This window comes from Oncorhynchus masou, chromosome 27 (assembly GCF_036934945.1).
Source record: "Oncorhynchus masou masou isolate Uvic2021 chromosome 27, UVic_Omas_1.1, whole genome shotgun sequence".
NCBI classification, from domain to species: Eukaryota; Metazoa; Chordata; class Actinopteri; order Salmoniformes; family Salmonidae; genus Oncorhynchus; species Oncorhynchus masou.
In genome coordinates this window covers 29,357,705-29,381,670 of record NC_088238.1, presented here as the reverse complement: position 1 = coordinate 29,381,670, position 23,966 = coordinate 29,357,705, and the positions used below count along the sequence as shown (strand labels likewise).

Genomic DNA, 23,966 nt, shown 5'->3' with positions numbered 1-23,966 from the left:
AGGAGGGGCATGGATAGGGCATGACCTCATTCCAGGAAGAAGTGATTGGCTACGAGTGTTTATATGAGTCACTGATTCGCCGAAGGTACAGTACTTTCTAACTAACAAGTCAATATACATGCCACTGGAGTAACTCTGAGCTTATTAACGAGGCTAAGTATCAGACAAAGACACCAACGGCCTTTATGAAGTCTCAAAATCGTGTCCAGAAACTAGCCTGTATATGATAAATAAGAGCATATCCCCTTGAGAATGAGACAGAAGTGTCTGACAGTATATAAGCCTACTACAACTGCATGGTAAGAGTCCATTTGGCATTACAACAGCACGCTAAAAGGGACAGGGGACATTAAAACGAACAGGGGGCTCAATTGAACCAGTCCATTGTTTGTGCTGTTTAGCATCAGTTCCTCCGAGTCCTTCCTCTTTTCAGAGGCTTAATTGCCATAAACAAATGCAGTTTAATGGATGGTAGAGAGGGAAAAGGGAAAGTAGGGCGCTGGCTCTAATCTGTATTCTCGCTGGCTCTGAGACTAGGCCATAGTAGAGGCTGCAGGCTGAATATCTGGGCTCCTAATATGGGCGTAGTACAGTAGATTCACAGCCAGAGAGGAGGGACAGAGTGAGCTCAGTGGTATAGAGGATAGAACCTCAAACACAAGCCAATAGCCAATGTCATACAGGCACAGGGGAATAAAGTATGCATCCATAGCTTATGATCGACAAACACAGGCACATACGGTCTTCCGTAGAGCCCAGTGAGCTATAGCCATTACCTTTGGTGGACAGCCATCTTCAAATACATAATAATAAAGTCCTGTACTAGGTGCAATGCATATGGATTTCATTGACCTATATTCCACAGTATAACAGTTCTAATATCTCACCCTGTTGCCCACAGTTCAAATAGAAGCTTGGGACCTGAGCGTTTGCCTTGCGCTGCTATGGCTATGTACACACTATCTCCGTCAAAGGGAATTGGAAATGTGAGAACACCTGATTGTTGGGATAACACAGAGAGGGAATCGGTATTTACACGTCCCAAATGGCAACCCTATGTCGGAGCACTACTTTTGACCAGAGTCCTTTTGGCCCTGGTCAAAAGGAGGGCACTACAGAGGGTGCCATTTGAGACACAGCCAAAAAAAAACATGTCATCAGGAAGTGTCCCTCCTATTCCCTGGACTGTTCTAGAGGACTGAAGATGTTGCAGTAGGAGGCATTGAGCGGTGCTCTACTGGTAACAGGGGCACAGGTCCATAACTTATTCATCTAAAGGAATGGGCGGAGGAGAGTAAAAGAGACGGGGAGAAAACATTCCCTCGCTCCTGTTCTCAAACAAGCCCAGCAAAATGAGTGTATGATCCCTGACAGCGACATACAGCGGGGACATGAAAAGCTTTCAGCTCTCGCCGGCAAGCACAGGCCAGGGATGCTATAGAGCACTGAGCAGAGACAGTGAAAGAGAAAGAGAAAGAGAAAGAGAGAGAGAGAGAGAGAGAGAGAGAGAGAGAGGAAGGAAGGAAGGAAGGAGAGAGCGAGAGGGATATGGTAAAGATAAAGAGGTCTGGGAGATATAGCCACAGGCTAAGAGGATGTGGTTGTTTTTTTATTTCTCTGTCTCTGGCCGCCCGGTGCTCTTAGAGACAAGTTCACGTCTAGATGGCTGGCTGACTCACTGACAGATTGCACTGCAGACACACAGGTGGTGGTTTTTACTATCTGAGAGAACAGTAACAGATTTCAGAGAGGCATTGGTACGTGCAGACCAATACGGACATACAGACACACACACAGAAACGCAACCCACCAACCCACACACACACCAGCCCAAAACACCCACGCAGACAGAAACACACACACACACCCTTACCTCCTGGTATCGTCATCCTCTTGTGTCCTCTGGGTCCTAACCCAGTTCTCCAGCTGCCTCATGGAGTTGGTTCTGGTCAGACTCTTCTCTGGCTCCTGGGCCTGCTGGTTCTGGTTCGGAGGCGGGTCCTGGGCCTTTCCTGCTCCTCTCCCCAGGGTGCCTACCACCTCCCCTGGGCTGTGGTCCCCAGCCCGCTCCCCAGAGCCGTTGACCTGTGGTGGGGCCATGTGCTGGGAGGCCTGTACCTGGCGGGAGGCTGTAACTGCTGCTGCGATGGCTGCTGCCTGGGCTGGTTGGAGTTTGATGCTGTTGATTTTAGTCAGAGGCCTCTCAGCACTACCATCCCTCTGGAATCCATACTTGTTCCCTTCACGGAGGGTTCCATACTTATCCACTTCCCTAAGGGTACCATACTTATCGAGCGTCCCATACTTATCTCCATCCCTCAGGGTACCACACTTACTTCCTTCCCGTAGGGTTTTATACTTCTGCCTTTCATCAAGGGTCCCATAACGATCTGACCGATCTTTCTCAGTCATAGACGTTTGTCTCTCCACCCCTTTCTGGAGGTTGTATTTCTGTCCATCTTTCTGGAGGGTGTATCGCTCTCCTTTTTGCAGTGCATATCTCTCTCCATCTTTCTGTACCAAGTACTTCTCCCCGTCTTTCTGAGGTGCGTACTTCTCCATCGGAACATCTTTCTGCACAGCACATCGTTCGCCTCCGTCTTTCTGCAAGGAATACCGCTCCCCGTCTTTTTGCAGGGCGTACCGCTCTCCGTCTTTCTGCAACAGGTACCTCTCTCCGTCTCTCTGCAGCGTGTAGCTCACCCCGTCTTTCTGGAGGGAGTATCTCTCGCCGTCTCTCTGCAGCGTGTAGCGTTCCCTCTCTCTCTGGAGGGTGTTGTGCTTCCTGTCCCCGTCCGTGCGGTCCATGCTGCGGGTGAGGGAGGGCTGGTGCGGCTCACGGTTCCTCTCGTTGTTCTGGATCTCTGGCCTGGTCAGGACCCGGTTGTGGTTCAGGATGTTGTTCACCTCCTGGGGACAGCAGCGGTCCACCTTCAACTTATCCAGTCTGGGAGAGAGAGAGAGAAAGAGAGAGGAGGAAGAGAGAGAAGTGAGGGAGAGAGAGTGATGGACGAGAGAAAAGGAGGGAGAGAACAAGAGAGGGATTGGAAACGGTAAGAGAAAGAAAAAAGACAGATGACTGATGAAAAGATGACAATAAATACACACCAATAAGCCATTACTAGCCAGGTTCACCGAAAAACACATTTCCACATTCCAACAATGGACTCTTGCTGTGTGGGTGTCAGGCGCCAGGCTCTACTGCCACCTCTCCTCCAACCTGCCTGACTATATGACTGCCAAGGAGGACCACAGAGGAAGAGAAGTGAGAGGTGTTGAAAACATCACTGTCCGCCCACAGCACTTCGAGGGCACAGTGAGACGTGGCTACTTTGACTGAGCAGCCATCCACTGCTGCAACCTTTCAGTCTGTTGCAGAAAGGCCATTAACAGGTCTGGTACTCCAGAGGGAAATAGCTCAATTCTAGGCTAGCCACAGTCTTTTACCACCTACTGCACTCAGGGACAAGTCACAGTGACAGCCACTTGGGACTGCTAATCTAATGGTACTTGATGTATTTCTACCTGGGGTTTTCCTAGTATTTCTCAGTGAGGTAAAGGTACCGTAAACGGCAGTATGTCCAATTTCTATTGCCAGACTTTGGCTGTGGTGTTTCCAGACACAGTAGTTCTGTGTAATTAAAGCATGATGTGGCCTGAGTGCGGGTTTGTGCCCCACGCCATCCCTTTAAGATGAGAGCAGTGCTGAAGTGCAGTATGCAGACATACAAACAAACCTCCGCACACGGCCTGCATCACGCCACAATGACGAAGCTGGGACTGCTAGCGCGCTGTACTTACAGGACTGTGGAGAGTAGGTGTTACTATCCATCTGAGTCTCTCCAGTGTATAAAGCACTGTATGCCCATGTCGAAAAGCCTTCACGGACAGCTCATGGCTAAAACACTGCAATTACCAACGGCGTGTGAAGTGCAGTTGCCTCTGACGTGAAAGTTTAACTGGAGGCAGTGAGGATGGATACCAGTGCTGTGCTGTATAGCCCTAAAGCTATAGCTTCTCATTACAAGCTATGCATCTTCAACACAACATCTGGTAATTGTCTTCTAAACTGATGCGATTTCTCACTTCTGCAAGAAATACCGCAGGCTCTCACGGCCGTCCGTTTGCTTACAAAACAAAAGATTGCACGGTTCAGCTGGTCGCTTTCATTGCCATAGGTCAGGCAATCAAGGCTGGCTGGCTGCTGGGCAGTTCAATCTGGGTTTACCCACCTTCTGATTGGCTCTGTGTGGACCAGGGCTGCGTCCGTCATCACTTTCATCCAGGACTCCATGTCTTTGGCCGTGTCTGTGCAGAAGTAGTAGGTCCTCATGTTGGAGTGGGTCGCCTAGCACGCACACACACACACAGACAGAGACAGAGAGACAGAGAGACAGAGAGAGAGAGAGAGAGAGAAAGGGCGGGAGTGAGGGAGAGTTCCTAAGACAGAGGAGTGTGAGGTAGGTAAGTGGGTGACCTTGGCAAGACTGCAGGGAATGTTACATCACCTTCTTTGGAAGAGGTGTGTGCGTGCATGTGTTCGTCAGTCTGTCTGTGCACACACGCCTGTGTGTTGGAGCGTGAATGTGGGTGTGCATCCCTACCGCTCCAAGGCTGTGTAGCTAACTTTAATTACCTGCTAAGCAGGCTTAGGACCATAAATATGAGCGACAGGGAGACACTCCAAGCTGAGTGCTACTCTTGTTTCCTGCTGCAGAGGCAGAGGCTGGCACTAAGTCAGTGTCCCAATTGGCACCCCATTCCCTTTTTCGTGCACTACTTCAGACCAGGGGTAGTGTACTATATCAGGAATAGGGTGCCCTTTGTGACACACCCTAACACACAGCAGAGGCGAGGACAGATAGTAGGGGATGTGGGGGAGTAGAGAATGGATGGGCTTGTTACTGTGTTATAAACAGTGTCAATGTGTAGGAGTGAATCAGTGTTTACAGTGGTGACATGTGTGAAACGGTATGTGAGGCTAACATGCTCAAAAAGGTGAATATAGCAGTGTCTGTCTTTCTGTGTATACTTTTCTTTATCTTCTCTCTCTGCCCATCTTGCTCCTATCACCCTCTTGCATATTGAGACAAGGAAATCTATTGAGTTTATCATGGATCTACGCACAAAAAACTCTCCGTATACAAACGCATTTTCAGAGATTCTCTGAAAGGAAAGACCAAAAGCGAAGACAGGCCTGTGTGTTACAGTGTGTTTACACTTTGTGCGGTGAAACATCGGACGCCATTCACTTTCAATGGAAGGAAAGAGAGAAGCGCAGTGGGCGAGGGACCGTTGAGCGATGCGAGCGTGGGCGAGGGAGCTGAACAGGGCGGGACTAAAGCTGAACTCTATTCAAATCCTCCATGATAGCGTGACGCGAGTGACCAATTGAAGCTCACCATAGCTTCCTACCCCTACTGGATTGTCTATCAATGGCTGTTGATACATTGCACTACAATAACTCACTACAAAAGCATCAACTCTGCTGTGGTATACAGCGGGAAGACGTGCTTCCGCGTAGCCTACGATCACAAAATCAAGTGAGTTTCTATACAGACATCCACACATTATACAATCCAGTCCGATGGAGGGAGTTACGGATTGTAGATTTGCAACCACATCGGATGTCCACGCGTGGAAGCATGGCATCCTTTATGGGGCTTTGTCTGTGTGTGCGTACAATACTGACCTTGAAGGCGTATTTCCTGCTGATGTGGTCGTCGACAGACAGCATGGAGATGTGGAAGCTGGGCAGCAGGATACTACCCAGGATGCCCTCCTCCTTCTCATCTGCGGGACAGAGGGCGAGAAGAATCGTCATATATGGTTTAGAATGTCGACACAGGCTTTGGAATAGTGCATTGTGGTCCATCTGGTGGAGGAAAGCCGGGAGAGATCAGAGGAGGGGAACTATCAGCATTCTAATAGGACAGTGGACACTGGATGTACCGGAAACAGAATGCGTCAGAACTTTGTAGGCACCTTTATCTTTGGTCAGGGTGTGATGGCTAGGTAAGCAGCTAACAGGACACAGGATGTACTGGAAACAGCATGCGTCAGAACTTTGTAGGCACCTTTATCTTTGGTCAGGGTGTGATGGCTAGGTAAGCAGCTAACAGGACACAGGATGTATCGGAAACAGCATGCGTCAGAACTTTGTAGGCACCTTTATCTTTGGTCAGGGTGTGATGGCTAGGTAAGCAGCTAACAGGACACAGGATGTATCGGAAACAGAATGCGTCAGAACTTTGTAGGCACCTTTATCTTTGGTCAGGGTGTGATGGCTAGGTAAGCAGCTAACAGGACACAGGATGTATCGGAAACAGAATGCGGCAGAACTTTGTAGGCACCTTTATCTTTGGTCAGGGTGTGATGGCTAGGTAAGCAGCTAACAGGACACAGGATGTATCGGAAACAGAATGCGTCAGAACTTTGTAGGCACCTTTATCTTTGGTCAGGGTGTGATGGCTAGGTAAGCAGCTAACAGGACACAGGATGTATCGGAAACAGAATGCGTCAGAACTTTGTAGGCACCTTTATCTTTGGTCAGGGTGTGATGGCTAGGTAAGCAGCTAACAGGACACAGGATGTACCAGAAACAGAATGCGTCAGAACTTTGTAGGCACCTTTATCTTTGGTCAGGGTGTGATGGCTAGGTAAGCAGCTAACAGGACACAGGATGTATCAGACAAAAAAAAATGTGTCAGAACCTTTGTGTAGGAACCTTTATCTTCGGTCTGGGTGTGTTAACCGTCTCAGATAGGACCATTTAAGCTGGAGTTTATCAGAGCATGGCAGGGAGGGTTGAGCATGGCAGGATATTCACTTTCTTTCTTCACTAAGAACCCCCAAATCCCGGGCTTCCAGCATGTTACACAGTAGGGTACCCAAACCAGATAGAACAACAAAACCGTTTCTCCTCGGGCCGCTTTGCCAAACATCTATAATTTCGCAGTCAAATTTAATCCTAACAGCGGAACTTGGTAAACAAACACACTAACTTGAGTGTGATAGCATACAACAGTGATGCTACCGCATCAAAGACAGACAAGTAAACAATGACGGAATCAATCTGTCCGCTGCTCAGAGCGTTCCGTACAGCTGGGTTGTATAATGCCTACACGGTGTTGTAACACACCATCTGTAGAGTGCAGCATGACTGCAGCAAAACCAACAGAGCCCAAACTCAGCTTCAGGGTTTACTTTAAACAGGCAAGTACAGCAGAATTCCCTGCAGCTCTCCATCCCCGCGTCTGCCCCGCTCTCTCTACCGCTGCATTATTAACTGAGAGGCGAGGGGGAGAGGAGAGGGAGAGAGAGCAAGAAGATGAAATGAAAACACAGCACCTCCTCCTTGTGAAAGCAGCACCTCGACCCATACGTAAATACTGTATTAGCTCAATGACCTACCTCGTACCCCAGCACATGGACTTGGTACCGGTACTCCTTTATAGCCTCGTTACATTTTTATTTTGTTATTATTTCCTTTTTTTATTTAGCAAATGTTTTTTAACTGCACTGTTTGGAATGGGCTCGTCAGCAAGCATTGCACTGTTAAAAGTCTACTATACCGGTTGTGTTCAGTCTACTATACCGGTTGTGAACAACATTTGATTTAAAATGGGGTTTTCACTAGATTCTACAAAGAAGCATGGCGACCTTAACCTTTAAGCTATGTGATGGTATGATTAGATTTGATCATTCTGTTGCGACAGAGATCCTGACCATAGCAGAACCATCAGTCAGAGATGGTCATTCATATTCCCCCAACAACCTCTCATTCCTGCCTTCAGATAGATACAATTCCTAGTCAAAACCTTACCTCTGAAAACTCATCGACAGACAGCACTTAAGTTCAAATGAAGTGAGTGAAGACGATAAGAGCGCGAGAGAGAGCTAGATGTTGTTATCAGAAAGCATAGCACGTCAACACTCTTAAGAACTCTTCTCTCGTCTCTTGGTTTACCAATATACAGGAAATTCCCCTCTGGGCATGTCAGGAAAGAGCTGGCTGATTGCACTCCGGGACCGTTTAATTGAACAATTTATGGAAATTAAACTCTCTGAAACCTGGGGTATGTCTACATCCGGAGCAAATACGTTTGCGTTTTACTGCTAGCTATGATGCCAGCTATGATATATTACACTCAAACTTTAACCGTGTGTTGCGCTTTGAGTGTGTGTGTGTGTGTGTGTGTGTGTGTGTGTGTGTGTGTGTGTCTCACCTCTATAGTAAAACAGGCACATGTCAGACAGCACAAACCACCTCTTCTTCCATAGCTTCATCCCCGTGCTGTCCTACAGGGGAACCGAAGACAGGAGACATCAGTCAGATACTGAGACAGAGCAAAACATTTGGTAGAGGCTGTTCCTTGCCCTCGGATAAGCTAGGCGAGCCTTTCGACAATAACTGGCATATTGCTTCCATCTAATAATAAATAATAATATATCCCATTTAGCAGACGCTTTTGTCCAAAGCGACTTACAAGTCGGCTGGGGCCACTACTTTTACATATGGGTGGCCCCAGCGGGAATCGAACCCACGACGCTTGGCGTTGCAAGCGCCATGCTCTACCGACTGAGCCACACAGGACCCTATTCAAGCATTTGCTATCAGATCTAGTGTATAGAGCAGTGTTCCTCAATCCAGGTCATGAATACCTATAGGCTGCCCTTGCTTTTCATCTAGACCTAGCTTGATATGTTCAATTGAATGCATAAATAGAGCTAGGCTAGAACCAAATCCTGCACACCCTGCTGTCCCTCCGGATCCGAGTGGCCAACACCAAGACTGTCACGGAGTTCAGGAAGCAACGTACACAGTCCCTCTGATCCCAGACGGTTTCATTAACCACAGCTATCTCCTCCCACTGAAGCAAATTGGCCCTTTTTATCTCTTAACTCCCAGACAAGGTTCCCCTTTCTGTTTTTATAGCTGTGTGCCTTAGTTGGCTTTCGTCTCTAGATAATAAGCGCCAGTCTTTTCTCTGTAAAAATAACGGCTTCTCTTCTAATGTTGCCTTTATTTTTTATTCATAACATAAATAATCTAAGACGATTTTGTTGTTTTTCTTGTCTTCATACGCAGCTTTCCTTTGATGCATGAGGAGGAGTACAAAGGCATAAAAGAAAAGCCTGTCATCCATAAAATATTTCCCCTTTAAGAGAAGACTTTGGTTGTCAGGTTTGAGAAGGAGAAAAGGCACGTCTTGCGAGAGAGAACCAACGCAGCTTTGAAAGGGCAATTCAGCATGGTAGAGAGGGAAGCGCAAAAGAGAAAGTTTATTGACAACAGCTCAACTCTAGTTGGAAACTGAGTGATGCTAATGTTGATTGTTCTTAATGAGTGTGTGTGTTGTGTGTGCCAGGGAGTTGAGACACAGTGACCCACAGCCAGAGCTTGGTGAGGGAGAGGAAATGCTCAAGTTGCATTGTACAGGTAGAAAGACAATGAGCAAAATAGCTCAGCCACCACAAAGTTGGTCGAGCCAGTCTGTAAAGTGACCTGATTAATTGAGGCAGAGAGAGAAAGAGAGAAAGTTGCATCCAATCAAGAATGGTTGTCACTTTGCTTGAGGGACCAGGCAAACGTATCAGTACTAACTAAAACAAAGGACTCAGGCTATTTAAATGAGAATGACAAAATGATGCATCAACATTTAGATTGAATACAATTGCCAGATAACAAGAGACGAGGTCAAACTCTCCCACAAACCAATCTGATTTAAATTCACTGTTTGGGAATACAGATTCAAAGTGAATGTGTCTCTTTCTGAATGTGAATGAGGATGTCCCTGTTCGATAGATAACTGAAAACCCCAACAGACGTGCATGTGTGATGTTACACAGCTGACCGCTGCTGCTGAAGAGATCGGCATGTGTCCATTATTGCAGCTGTAATTAAACCTATTTTAGATTGTCAAGTTCCCTTTGAATGTCCGTCCGTCCGTCTCTGTGAACACTACCATTAAAACGTTTGGGGTCACTTAGAAATGTCCTTGTTCTCCATGAAAACATACATGAAATGAGTTACAAAATGAATAGAACATATAGTCAAGACATGGACAAGGTTATAAATAATGATTTTTAATTGAAATAATAGTGTCCTTCAAAGAATCCTCCATTTTCAGCAATTACAGCCTTGCAGACCTTTGGCATTTTAGTTGTCAATTTGTTGAGGTGCTCTGAAGAGATTTCACCCCATGCTTCCTGAAGCACCTCCCACAAGTTGGATTGGCTTGATGGGCATATCCTACGTACCATACGGTCAAGCTGCTCCCACAACAGCTCAATAGGGTTGAGATCGGGTGACTGTGCTGGCCACTCCATTGTAGACAGAATACCAGCTGACTGCTTCTTCCCTAAATAGTTCTTGCATAGTTTGGAGCTGTGCTTTGGGTCATTGTCCTGTTGTAGGAGGAAATTGGCTCCACTTAAGCGCCATCCACAGGGTATTGCATGGCGTTGCAAAATGGAGTGATAGCCTTTCTTCTTCAAGATCCCTTTTACCCTGTACACATCTCCCACTTTACCACCACCAAAGCACCCCCAGACCATCACATTTCCTCCACTATGCTTGACAGATGGCGTCAAGCACTCCTCCAGCATCTGAGTCTCACAAATGTTCTTCTTTGTGATTCTCACACAAACTTAGATTTGTCTGTCCATAACACTTTTTCCCAATCTTCCTCTGTCCAGTGTCTGTGTTCTTTTGCCCATCTTAATATTTTATTTTTATTGGCCAGTCAGAGATATGGCCTTTTCTTTGTAAATCTGCCTCGAAGGCCAGCATCCCGGAGTCGCCTCTTCACTGTAAACTGTTGAGACTGGTGTTTTGCGGGTACCATTTAATGAAGCTGCCAGTTGAGGACTTGTGAGGTGTCTGTTTCTCAAACTAGACACTAATGTACTTGTCCTCTTGCTCAGTTGTGCCCCGGGGCCTCCCACTCCTCTTTCTATTCTGTTCGAGCCAGTTTGTGCTGTACTGTGAAGGAAGTAGTAAACAGCGTTGAACAAGATCTTCAGTTTCTTGGCAATTTCTCGCATGGAATAGCCTTCATTTCTCAGAACAAGCATAGCCTGACGAGTTTCAGAAGTAAGTGCTTTGTTTATGGCCATTTTGAGCTTGTAATTGAACCCACAAATGCTGATTCTCCTCTCTATTCAACTAGTCTAAAAGAAGGCCAGTTTTATTGCTTCTTTAATCAGAGCAACAGTTTTCAGCTGTGCTAACATAATTGCAAAAGGGTTTTCTAATGATCAATTACTTTTAAAATCATAAACTTAGATTAGCTAACACAACGTGCCATTGGAACACAGGAGTGATGGATGCTGATAATGGGCCTCTGTAAGCCCATGTAGGCATTCCAATTTAAAAACAAAATCTGCCTTTCCCAGCTACAATAGTCATTTACAACATTAACAATGTCTACACTGTATTTCTGATCAATTTGATGTTATTTTAAATGGACAAAAAAATGTGCTTTTCTTTCAAAAACAAGGACATTTCTAAGTGAACCCAAACTTTTGAACAGCAGTGTGTATGTATGTAGCTACAGTGCCCTCGGAAAGTATTCAAACATTTTCCACATTTTGTTACGTTACAGCCTTATTCTAAAACTGATTAAATACAAATCCTCTGCAATCTACACACAATACTCCATAACTACAAATTGAAAACAGAAATACCTTATTTACATACGTATTCAGACCCTTTGCCATGACTCGAAATTGAGCTCAGGTGAATCCTGTTTCCATTTATCATCGAGAGATGTTTCTACAGCTTGATTGGAATCTACCCGTTGTACATTAAATTGATTGGACATGATTTAGAAAGGCACACACACCTTTCTATATAAGGTCCCACAATATCTGCAGCATTGAAGGTCCCCAAGAATACAGTGCCCTCCATCATTCTTAAATGGAAGAAGTTTGGAACCACCAAGACTCTTCCTAGAGCTTGCTGCCCGGTCAAACTGAGCAATCGGGGGAGAAGGGCCATGGTCAGGGAGGTGACCAAGAACCTGATGGTCATTCTAACAGAGCTCTAGAGTTCCTCTGTGGAGATGGGAGAACATTCCAGAAGGACAACCATCTCTGCAGCACGTTACCAATGAAGCCTTTATGGTAGAGTGGCTAGACAGAAGCCACTCCTCAGTAAAAGGCACATGACAGATTTTGCCAAAAGGCATCTAAAGACTCTCAGATCACGAGAAACAAGATTCTCTGGTCTGATGAAACCAAGATTGAACTCTTTGTCCTGAATACCAAGCGTTACATATGGAGGAAACCTGGCACCAAACTGGCACCATCCCGACGGTGCAGAAACGGTACACATCCAACCTGACAGAGCTTGAGAGGATTTGCAGAGAATGGGAGAAACTCCGCAAATACTGGTGTGCCAAGCTTGTAGCATCATCCCCAAGAAGACTCTATGCTGTAATCTCCGCCATAGGTGATTCAACAAAGTACTAAGTAAATGTGATATTTCTGCTTTTTTTTCTTTGTCATTATGGGGTATTGTGTGTAGATTTATGAGGAAAAATAACAATTTAATCAATTTTAGAATTGATTTTACACGTGTGTGTGTGTGTGTGTGTGCGCAGGTGGCTATCCAAACAAAGCCCTGTCACACAGACTCTCATCAACCCACTGAGGAAGACTGTGTCGGCTGCACACTTCCACCAACACCCACTCATCATTATACATACTGCAATCAGCCATTTGATTTGCACAGGTTCTGCAATTCTCTAGACTATTTTGAGAGTAAATTGCAATTAAGTAATTTAGTCAAGTTCTTCTATACTGGGAACTACAAACGATGTACAAACTTTCCAATACCTGTTTGTAAAGCCAGTTGCTCTTGACCGCCGGGGCATTGGGGTTCCTCTTAATAGAGTTGGACCTCTTGCCAAAGTTGTGGACCTTTTTGTAAGATCTCGAAGGCTGAAAATGTAAATGGACAAACTGTCAGTATACTGTATGTAAAAACATGTATATACAGAGCTGTGAAAAAGTACTTTCCACCCTTCTGATTTTATTTTTTTCAATATTTTTGATACTGAATGTTATCAGATCTTCAACCAAAACCTAATATTAGATAAAGGGAAGCATTGTTTACAACAACAAAAAGTATACTTATTTTATTTAATGAACAAAGTGCAACACCTAATTCCCCTGTATGAAAAAGTAATTGCCCCCTTATACTCAATAACTGGTTGTGCCACCTCAGCTGCAATGACTGCAAGCAAATGCTTCCTGTAATTGTTGATCAGTCTCTCACATCGCTGTGGAGGAATTTTTGTAGAACTTCTTGAACTCAGCAACACTTGTGGGGTTTCAAGCATGAACTGCTTGTATCAAGTCCTGCCACATCATTTCAATTGGGATTAGGTCATGACTAGGCCATTCCAAAACTTCTAATTTGTTTTAGCCATTTTCATGTGGGCTTCATTGTGTGTTTTGGATCATTGTCTTGTTGCATGACCCAGCTGCCCTTCAGCTTCAGTTCACAGCATCCCCAAACCATCACACTACCACCGCCATGGTTCTTACTGTGGGAATGCAGTGTTTGGTTTTCGCCAGGCATAATGGGACATCTGTCCATAGAACATTCTTCCAAGAGTCTTCCAGTTGCTTTGTGGCAAACTTGAATCAACTTTTTGTATAAGATGGGTCCTGTTATGACTGGCGAAAACCAAAATGCATTCCACAGTAAAGCAACACATTTGAAGTGTTGTAATGGCTTAGTCAAATTCCAGACTTAATCCCAATTGCGATGTTGTGGCAGGACTTGAAAACCCACAAATGTCGCGGAGTTAAAGCAGTTCTGCATGCAAGAGTGGGCTAAAATTCACCCACAGCGATGAGAGAGACTGATCAAAAACTTCAAAAAGCATTTGGTTTGCAGTCATTGCATCTAAAGATGGCACAACCAGTTATTGAGTGTAAGGGGGCTTTTACTTTTTTAACTCAGGGGAATCAGTGTTGCATAACTTTGTTAATTGAATAAATAAAATGAGTATACAATTTTTGGTTGTTTGTAAACTCCGGTGCCCTTCGTCTAATATTAGGTTTTAGTTGAAGATCTGATAACATTCAGTATATAAAATAAATGACAAAACAGAAAATCAGAAAGGTGGACATATACTTGTTCATGGCGCTGTATATATACACTGAACAAAAATATAAACGTGTTAGCTGGGGCAAAACTGTGACACCAATCAGGCCCTCGAGGACTGGAGTTGCCCACCCCTGTTTTAGAGTATTCGGCAGTACGTCCAACCGGCCTCACAACTGCAGACCACGTGTAACCACGCCAGCCCAGGACCTCCATATCCAGCTTCTTCACCTGTGGGATTGTCTGAGACCAGCCACCCAGACAACTGATGAACCTGAAGTATTTTTGTAATAAAGCCCTTTTGTAGGGAAAAACTCACTCTGATTGGCTGGGCCTGGCTCCCAAGTGGGTGGGCCTATGCCCTTCCAGACCCACCCATGGCTGCGCCCCTGCCCAGTCATGTAAAATCCATAGATTAGGGCCTAATGAATTTATTTCAATTGACTTATTTCCTTCTAGGAACTGTAACTCAGTAAAATAGTTTAAATTATTGCGTTTTCATTTTTGTTCAGTATATATACATATATATATACACACACACAAACATATTTCTGAAGATGCATAATTAGAGGAGGAGAGTTACAAATTCATTCAAATGATCATCCTCCGTTAGTAAATATAAGTGAAGACCGTTAACCTGCATTTGGCTCTTTGGTGTTAATAAACAAACAAAGTGAAAAAGCAACAGAAGGAAAAGGTACAGTATTCACCTCATTAAACTAGCCCATTCTACAAGACCATCTTTACTGAGAGAGGGAGAGCGAGAGACCGATACAGAGAGAGAGAGAAAGAGAGAGCAAGAGAGAGACTAATTTACAGCATTGCAGAACCTTCTTGAGCATAGTGGTACAATAGCTTGACCCACAATAGAGTTCCACAGTATTTAATAATACCCATAAAACTTAGCAGCCAAACAGGGAAATAGTTTCAATCCAGATCATCACGGTATTTTTAGGTCTTTATGATAGCCGCATTAGCAGCCAATTAGCATTACATTTTGTTTTTGGGGGTGTGTGTGTGGGGGGGGGGGGGGGTGTTAATCCAGGCGAATATATTGCTTAAAGTCATCTTGTCCGAGAGAGATTTCCATGGTTATCAAAATGTCACACCAGGGTAAGCCTATAGGAAATACAGCCCTTATTTTAAGTGTTACTAAAATCCCCTATGGGAAAAATGAATGGTGGAGAAATAATTGGAACCATTTCCTTGTTTGACCGCTAGATTTTATTAAGGGTATTATGACACCTCCACTGTAGGGCTCTATGGTAACTCATCAATAATTATGGCTCATTAATAAATACATGCCACCAAGCCACACTTTTAGTCAGTGTAAGCCCAAGTAAAACATAATTAATTCATGAAAGCATGCTTTTCATTTGTATAAAGCGTGCATATTTATACACTAGTCTATTAAGCATTTATAAACTGACACGCTGTACAATAAAATCACTTGGTGACCATTCTAGAATTGTAACTATCTGTGACAGGCCTGGGACAATCCAGCACATATTATCTCATGTAGAGTCCCTGTTTTGATACTCTCGGTGGACTAATACAGCTCTCGCAACATTGACTTTATGGAGAAAATGGGAGAGATCACTGACCCCACCAGACTCCCCTTAACATCCCAGAACTGGGACCTCTATCTCCCCTCTCACAGGACCCTATTAGCCAAGTCACTCTTGACACAGTACATTAATCCCACCCGGTCCTTGTACATGCATCACAGTTGCATGACGTCCGTTACAGTGGCGTCCATGTGCTCTTTAGGAACCACCAACAAATCCTCTCAGATATAGGGAGTGGGTCTAGTGGTCTGTTAGGGGTAGGGTGTACAGGCCGACGTGGAGCACTCACCCGTGTGGCGGGGCTGCTGCCAGGGTAGGTGCTGTAGTCTGACCCTCCTGTGAAGTTAGACGCCTCGCTCATGGTGCTCATCGGGCGCTCCTTCTTCACTCTGTCACTCTCCTCTGATGGAGCCTGCTCTGGAGCCTTTGGCCTGGGGGGGGAGGAGAGAAAGAGAAAGAGAGAAATGCAGTAGAAAATGAGAAAAGCGACATGAAGACTACACAAATGAGGCTCGGACTCAACTTCAACCTGTGGGATTAATGGGCGGGTTAAGAGGCGGCGCGGTGCAGCTGTGTGTGACACTGATTGCTCTGCGAATGAGCTGCCTGCCGGCCAGTCGGTCTAGCTCTATCGGTTCGCCAGTTTAAACTGCAACCACAATGAGAGCCCGTCTCTGTTAGAGCCAAACCCTGCCGTTAGAGAAAGAGGAGAGAGAGAGCGAGAGAGGATGCAAAAAAAATAGAGAGGCAGGCCCCATAAATCAAACCAGTTACTCACTGTGTCACCTCTGATATATTCCTCCAAGTCAGACCACTTTAAATCGCCTGCCAACCTTGCCTGACAAAACTAAATGGCCTACCAATCCAAATACAGCAAAGTTCAAGGTCCCCTAGGCTAAACTACCCAGCACCAAAGGCTTTAACGCTTATAACAATGGTAGCAAAAAAATAAGCTAAACTTGCCTATAAATCCTCCTATTTGCAGTGGCGACATCTAGAGTTGTATTCAGATCAGTATTGTCTCTGAGCAGTGGCCTATATTCTGTGGTTCCAAGGGGAGTGCTGACGTGACTGTGTGGGTAAATGACAGTATCTGGAGCGTGGAGGGGGGTAGAGAGAATATCTGTATCGGTCTGTCTGGGAGATAATAAAGCTGGATTTTTAGGTCCCCACCTCACAGGAACAAACACCCTGTACATGAGTGTACACCTCTGATTTCAGCTCTGGTAACAGATAAGGTATGAAGATCCACTTGACCATCCTCTCCCCTCACCTATCATCCCCTAAAGTATGACAAATATTATCCTACATTTCCGCTTACCCCATTCCCCTCCTCTACTGTAATCTTCACCTCTCCTCTCCAACACGCCATATAAACAGGTCAGCCTGTTTGTCCGTCACAGAGCCTGTGATGTGATTGGATCATGTGTATGACGCTTGCATGCAGGGATGTTGCAGGACTGGTCAGACAGGGCAGGAGGTTATAACAGGATTGTTATGACAGGTATGTCAATGTGACTTAGACATGTGAACGTAGTGGCAAGGTTACTTCACAGACACACATCGGTTCAGCTTGGTGTGCAAAAACACAAAGGCCAGGCCTCAAATATGATAGCAATGACTGCTGTTCGCTTACACACAATGACACAGACATTCTTAACAATACACAGAGTGTTCAAAACATTAGGAACACCTTCCTAACACTGCACCCCCTTTCGCATTGCCCATTCACGCTCTGAATGGTATACATACGCTACACATGTCTACACTGTCTCAAGGCTTAAAAATCCTTCTTTAACCCATCTCCTCCCCTGGTCAGTCTATGGGCATGGAAAGAGCAGGTGTTCCTAATGTTTTGTACACTCAGTGTATATCAACATTAAAAACCTATTTATAGTGAATTGCCAGATAGATATATAGACGTAATTATCTTCAGTGGACAATTGTCTTCGCAGCCCATTTCACTGGATCAACCTCCATTGTGGCTTTACGTTCCTTAAATGCTTGTCAAATTATGTTGCTGTGGGCTGGTGAACCGCGCGTGACCGTCCAAGCCGCACAAATGATCACGAGTTAATTCAAGCATTTGAGAGAGATTGAGGGATATTGGCAGATATTAAATGACACTCCTCTCAGCTGAGGCTGAAAAGTCTCCAACTCCAACGCTCGTCTCCAATCAAGGCTTCCCAGCATTAAATTGTGTGTGTGCGCATTTCAAGCATGTCCAGGTGCGTCAGAGGCAGGTCCAGTGAATAGGTCTGTGAATTGCGGGGCAATGGATGACATCAGTCCCGATGACATCATCAATAGAACTGAAGAGTGACTCATGCAAATCGTGCTTAGATCATACAGTCTTTCTATAGGCCATTCACTCTCTGTCACTTTTCTCTCTCTCTTTTTTCCCTTTCTATAGATCTCTTTGTTCCTCTCTCGCCCAAATAATGCTTCTCTTTTTCACCCTCTATCTCACCCAGGTCCCGTCATCTGTATGGCTCCACCTTCCCCTCCTTCTCCCGCCCACACCCTCTCTGTTGCTGCTGCTGGCAGAAATCCCTAGCAATAAACTGGTGTATGACCTCTCTGAGAAGTGCTGTCAACCCACACAGCCAGGCTCCTAGATCCTCCCAGATCACACAGCCTCTTCCTCATGATCAATGGCCCCTGTGTGTGTTAGTATGTCAGCAGGAAGGATAGGAGAGGAAGAGGAAGATAAAGGTTACAGAACATGCCTTAGAAGTGAAGCACAAGAAGTATTTCTTAAAGCTGCATTGTAATTGTGACGTGGTTGTGTTGTGAGATACTGGGGCAGTTTGTTACTGTCCGAAAGACCTGGGCTCAAAAAGCATTGGTTTCCTTTCTAATACGAGTTTCTGTCTGGAGAATCAAAATGGACAGAGGTAAATGGTAGACCCCATTGCGAGGAACAATTATATAATTTGATTCAGGCTTGGAGACCGAATGTATTTTATCCGTTGCGATCACACACATACACAAGCTATAGTAGTTTCATGATGGGAGCAAAGCGTCATTTTATCTATTAAATATACTTAGACAAATCGGATGGCACAAATAAATCGTGCATGTCTTAGCGTTAGCAATGCAGAGCAGGATTTCAGGCAATCCAACACACGGCAGACGCTGCATACGGTTAGTGGTAGGACTGACTTAATGAGAGAGACAGAGGCAGGACTTCCAAAGAGACAGATGAAGAGGCTAGGTAGAGCAAAGAATCCATCCAGCCCATAGCTATGTATACTATATTACCTGTTTGATACAGGGTCTGTAATAGGGTCTGTAACAGGGTTGGCCGTAACAGGGTTGACCGTAACAGGGTTGACCGTAACAGGGTTGACCGTAACAGGGTTGATTGTACCAGGATCTGTAACGGGGTGGACAAGCTTTGCAGAAGTCACGCTAGAAAACAAAAAGGGAAGGAAACAAAATTAACTGAATTAAAGAATAATATCAAACAATCTAACTAATATGTAATATGTAATCATAATAATATGTAATATGTAATCATGACATTTAACAAATAAACATTCACATCAAACTTAAATTAAATTATAATTGTAGTCTTCAGGGATGGGCTTAGGCCACACATTCTGTAAATGCTTTTCACTGACTATCCATTGTGAAGAGAACATTACAATTGCATTCATTTATGCCATTTAGCAGACACTTTTATCCAACGCAACTTAGTCATGCGTACACTGTTTTATGTACGGGTGGTCCCGGGAATCAAACCCACTATCCTGGTGTTGCAAGCGACGTGCTCTACCAACTGAACTACAGAGGACCACTGCCTGCTTCCGTTACATAAGCCCATTACCTAGCGCTAATTGACTGTCTCCCTCTAGGCTACTGGCAGTTCTGTACTGTAATTAAGGGGATGGGTTTGTTGGGAGGACAGTCCCTTCTTGCTTACTTCCTACTCTCTACCACCAGTCTCTCTCTCCCTGTGCCATATGAAGGCTGCCCCCTGCATAGCCCCTTGCTTTAGGGCTTCTTCCCTTGCTTGCGCACAGCTGGACGCCGGGCAGCATTCAAATATACCATCAAAATATGGTAATTTTGCAGATGCTTTTATCCAAAGCCACTTACAGTTAACACATACTGAACGTGGCTCATGAGGTTATCACATCTAGTATTCTGGAGATTTGCACATCTGAAAGCTGACTCCCATATAGCACCAAATACGGTGGTCCTTACTCACCTCGTCTTGAAGCAAGACAGGGTTCATATCAACAGCTCTGATGGTAACACCATCATCGGTTTAATACCAACCCAGGCTGCCATCTTGCTTTAGCATGCAGCTTATGTGCTGTGCTATCAATAGCAGTTTCCCTCCAGAGTAAAACTAGCTGATTGTTGTCCAGCCCCTTCCTCCCCTCAAACCTAACTGCAGTTTGAACTAGCATTGAAATGTGGCAAGGTTAAACATTCTCTGTGAATGAATTCATATACTTCAGAGGGGGAAGATAGGGGAGAAGTAAGAGGGAGGCAAGAAAGGATGATGGACAGGAATGAAGCAAAGAGAAGAAAGAGGGAAGAGAATGGGGTAGAGAAGAGGGAAGAGCGAGAAAGTGGAGAGTGAAAAGAGGAATGTAGAACAGTGACTTCAGAAAGTATTCATACCCCTTGACTTATTCCACAATTACAGCCTAATTTTTAAAAAAGAACAATAAATCTCACCCATCTACACACAATATTCCTTAATGATAATTTATTGAAAATGCAATACAGAAATAGTTAATTAACATAAGTATAAACTCCCTAGTCCTTAACTTCTTCGATATAGGGGGCACTCTTAATTTTTGGATTAAAAAACGTTCCCGTTTTAAACAAGATATTTTGTCACGAAAAGATGCTGACTATGCATATAATTGACAGCTTTGGAAAGAAAACACTGACGTTTCAAAAACTGCAAAGATATTGTCTGTGAGTGCCACAGAACTAATGCTACAGGCGAAACCAAGATGAAATTTCATACAGGAAGTGCCCCAGATTTTGAATGCGCAGTGTTCCAATGTCTCCTTATATGGCTGTGAATGTGCCAGGAATGAGCCTACACTTTCTGTCGCTTTCCCAAGGTGTCTGCAGCATTGTGACGTATTTGTAGGCATATCATTGGAAGATTGCCATGTTTCTGTCGATATTGTGGAGTTAATTTGGAAAAAAAATTGGCGTTGTAATGACTGAATTTTCGGGTATTTTTCTTAGCCAAACGTGATGAACAAAACGGAGCGATTTCTCCTACACAAATAATCTTTTTGGAAAAACTGAACATTTGCTATCGAACTGAGAGTCTCCTCATTGAAAACATCCAAAGTTCTTCAAAGGTAAATTATTTTATTTGAATGCTTTTCTTGTTTTTGTGAAAATGTTGCATGCTGAATGCTAGGCTAATGCTATGCTAGCTATCAATACCTCTTACACAAATGCTTGTGTAGCTATGGTTGAAAAACATATTTTGAAAATCTGAGATGACAGTGTTGTTAACAAAAGGCTAATCTTGTGAGTGAATATATTTTTCATTTAATTTGCGATTTTCATGAATAGTTAACGTTGCGTTATGCTAATGAGCTTGAGGGTATGATTACGCTCCCGGATATGGGATTGCTCGATGCTAGAGGTTAAAAATAACAAGCATACCCATAACATGATGCAGCCTCCACCATGCTTGGAAATATGGAGAGTGGTACTCAGTAATTTTAATTTGCGATTTTCATGAATAGTTAACGTTGCGTTATGCTAATGAGCTTGAGGGTATGATTACGCTCCCGGATATGGGATTGCTCGACGCTAGAGGTTAAAAATAACAAGCATACCCATAACATGATGCAGCCTCCACCATGCTTGGAAATATGGAGAGTGGTACTCAGTAATGTGTTGTATTTGTCCCAAACATAACAGTTTGTATTCAGGAAAAAAAGTTAATTGCTTTGCCAATTTTTTTTGCAGTATCACTTTAGTGCCTTGTTGCAAACAAGATGCATGTTTTGGAATATTTTTATTCTGTACAGGCTTCCATCTTTCACTCTGTCAATTAGGTTAGTATTGTAAAGTAACTACAATGTTGTTGATCCATCATCAGTTTTCTATCACAGCCATTAAAATCTGTTACTGTTTTAAAGTTACCATTGGCCTCATTGTGAAATTACTGAGCTGTTTCCTTCCTCTCTGGCAACTGAATTAGGAAGGAAGCTTGTATCTTTGTAGTGAATGGGTTTATTGATGCACCATTCAAGTATAATTAATAACTTCACCAGGCTCAAGTGGATATTCAAAGTCTGCTTTTTAAATCTACCAATAGAATCTACCAATAGGTGCCCTTCTTTGCGAGGCATTGGAAAAGCTCCCTGGTCTTTGTGGTTGAATCTGCTCGACTGAGAGACCTTACATATAATTGTATGTGTGGGGTACAGAGATGAGGTAGTCATACAAAATCATGTTACACACTATTATAGTGTATGCAACTTATGTGACTTGTTAAGCACATTTTTACTACTTAACTTATTTAGGCTTCCCTTAAAACCAAGTAGTTGAATACATACTGACTCAAGACATTTCAGCGTTTCATTTGTAAACATAATTTCACTTTGACATTATGGGTTATTGTGTGTAGGCCACTGACAACAAATCTGAAATGTAATCCATTTTAAATTCAGGCTGTAACACAACAAAATGTAGAAAAGTCAAGGGGTGTGAACAGTTTCTGAAGACACTGTACATGTTGCTTTAATTGATGATGAGAGCAGGGCCTCTCCTTTAGGCCCAGGGTCATTGCAGAGGTGGAGGACATTTGAAATCTAATTCTGAGTGCTGAATAAGTTGAGTTTATTTTTTTTTACAGGGACAGTGCACATTAATCAATGTTTCAGTAAAAGTGCCAGCCAGGTTTTAGCCAGCCGGCTAATTTTCAACCGCAGTCCCTGGGCAGGGACTGAGAGGGAGCGCGTGTGCGGGAGGGACAAAGGGTGAGACGACGCACGGGAAGGAGAGTGAAAGAGGGAGAGAAGAAAGGTGGAGGTGTATGGGCGAGTCGGAGAGGCAGAGGGGGAATGTGGGCGACATGTGGAAAGAGATGGAGAGAGAGGTAGATGGGGAGAGAGAGGATGTGTGGGTTGAAGTAGTGTCAGCCGGTTATCAATGAGGAGTGCTTCCTTCAGAACACCATTACGTTACACCCGCTATTACGCCTGTAGGGACGGTGGAGGTGTGTGAGGGAGAGGTGACATCTCAAGTAGATGACTTCTTATCCCCTATTCGCTTCGAAAACTTTCCTTTTCAGAGATGTATAAAGATGCTTATACTAGAGTTTTGTAAAAGGAGTTTTGACGTGTCAATCACCAGGGAGAATGGTGAGTGTCGACCAGGATTCAGGGACAGCAGTTCAGTTCGAGGAACGTTCTGCGAACACACTTCTTTCAAAATGCAGTGATGGTCATAAAGCAGAGGATGTTATACTCTATTTTATCCCCTTCTATACACAGTATATTCATTATTTTATCACCTTTTATTTATCTCTGCATTAGTCTCTCATATCCACTGTTAAATGAAAATGGTAAAAACAATAGTAAATTAAGTCCATCTTGATTTTATATTTGCATAGAAATGCTGTGTGTTATCGTTTCTCACCTTTCTAATATTTTATTGGTTAAGCACCTTGAAATGCATTAGCTGTGAGAAAAGTGCCACATAAATGAAGTTTGATTGATTGATAATACAGTCTTCAGACAGACAGAGAGAGAGAGAGACTGAGTGACAAGGCAAGCCAATTAACATTGCTTTGTTGTCCGCTCACGGATAGGCCGACGCTCGCTGGATAATCAGGATGTGAAGCTGCGTTTTTCCACTGGGAGGAACGAACACATCATTTGCTTTCTGTTATTTCAAGTATTCTGCCGTGTCATTCTCACAACCTACAAGGAGTTGAATAGAAAGTGCGTCTTCATTATGAATTACCAACACATTCCGGCAGTCAAGGCTTAGTCAGCCCAAGAACCCTAATGAAGGTGGTGGTGTCGAGTTGGTGTTTGAGATGAAAGAAACATTTTACACAAGTTCCATTTCCTTGATATGACTGATGTAAGAGCCTCTTTCCATTTTCCTTCTCGTGATCGGAGGTGACCCTCTTTCACACAAACCTTTTTGTCTGTCACCAACACACCTCAATCTGTTATATTTGACTTTCTCTCCTCACTTCCAATTAACAGTTAACACACTGAGGAGAATATTTGCATATTCTCCTCAGACACCTCAGTGTGGTGCTA

The 23,966-nt window shown here is 44.1% G+C and overlaps 1 protein-coding gene across 6 annotated transcripts in view; it reads right to left on the bottom strand.

Moving 5' to 3' along the window:
• Positions 1 to 23,966, bottom strand: part of LOC135515964 (pleckstrin homology domain-containing family A member 5-like) — a 146,134-nt gene that overhangs the window by 26,826 nt on the left and 95,342 nt on the right. For 5 of the 6 annotated variants that reach the window (XR_010451883.1, XM_064939864.1, XM_064939865.1 and 2 more), the window contains exons 5-11: positions 18,955 to 19,104; positions 15,980 to 16,121; positions 12,844 to 12,948; positions 8,229 to 8,301; positions 5,693 to 5,793; positions 4,233 to 4,348; positions 1,874 to 2,947 (exon numbers count right to left, since the gene is read on the bottom strand). Coding sequence is in view for 5 of the 6 variants with exons in the window: in XM_064939864.1 (XP_064795936.1) it covers positions 1,874 to 2,947; positions 4,233 to 4,348; positions 5,693 to 5,793; positions 8,229 to 8,301; positions 12,844 to 12,948; positions 15,980 to 16,121; positions 18,955 to 19,104 (1,761 nt within the window). In the remaining variant the exon portion in view is untranslated. The remainder of the gene's footprint in view (positions 1 to 1,873; positions 2,948 to 4,232; positions 4,349 to 5,692; positions 5,794 to 8,228; positions 8,302 to 12,843; positions 12,949 to 15,979; positions 16,122 to 18,954; positions 19,105 to 23,966) is intronic. The other variant, XM_064939867.1, reaches the window with a different exon arrangement.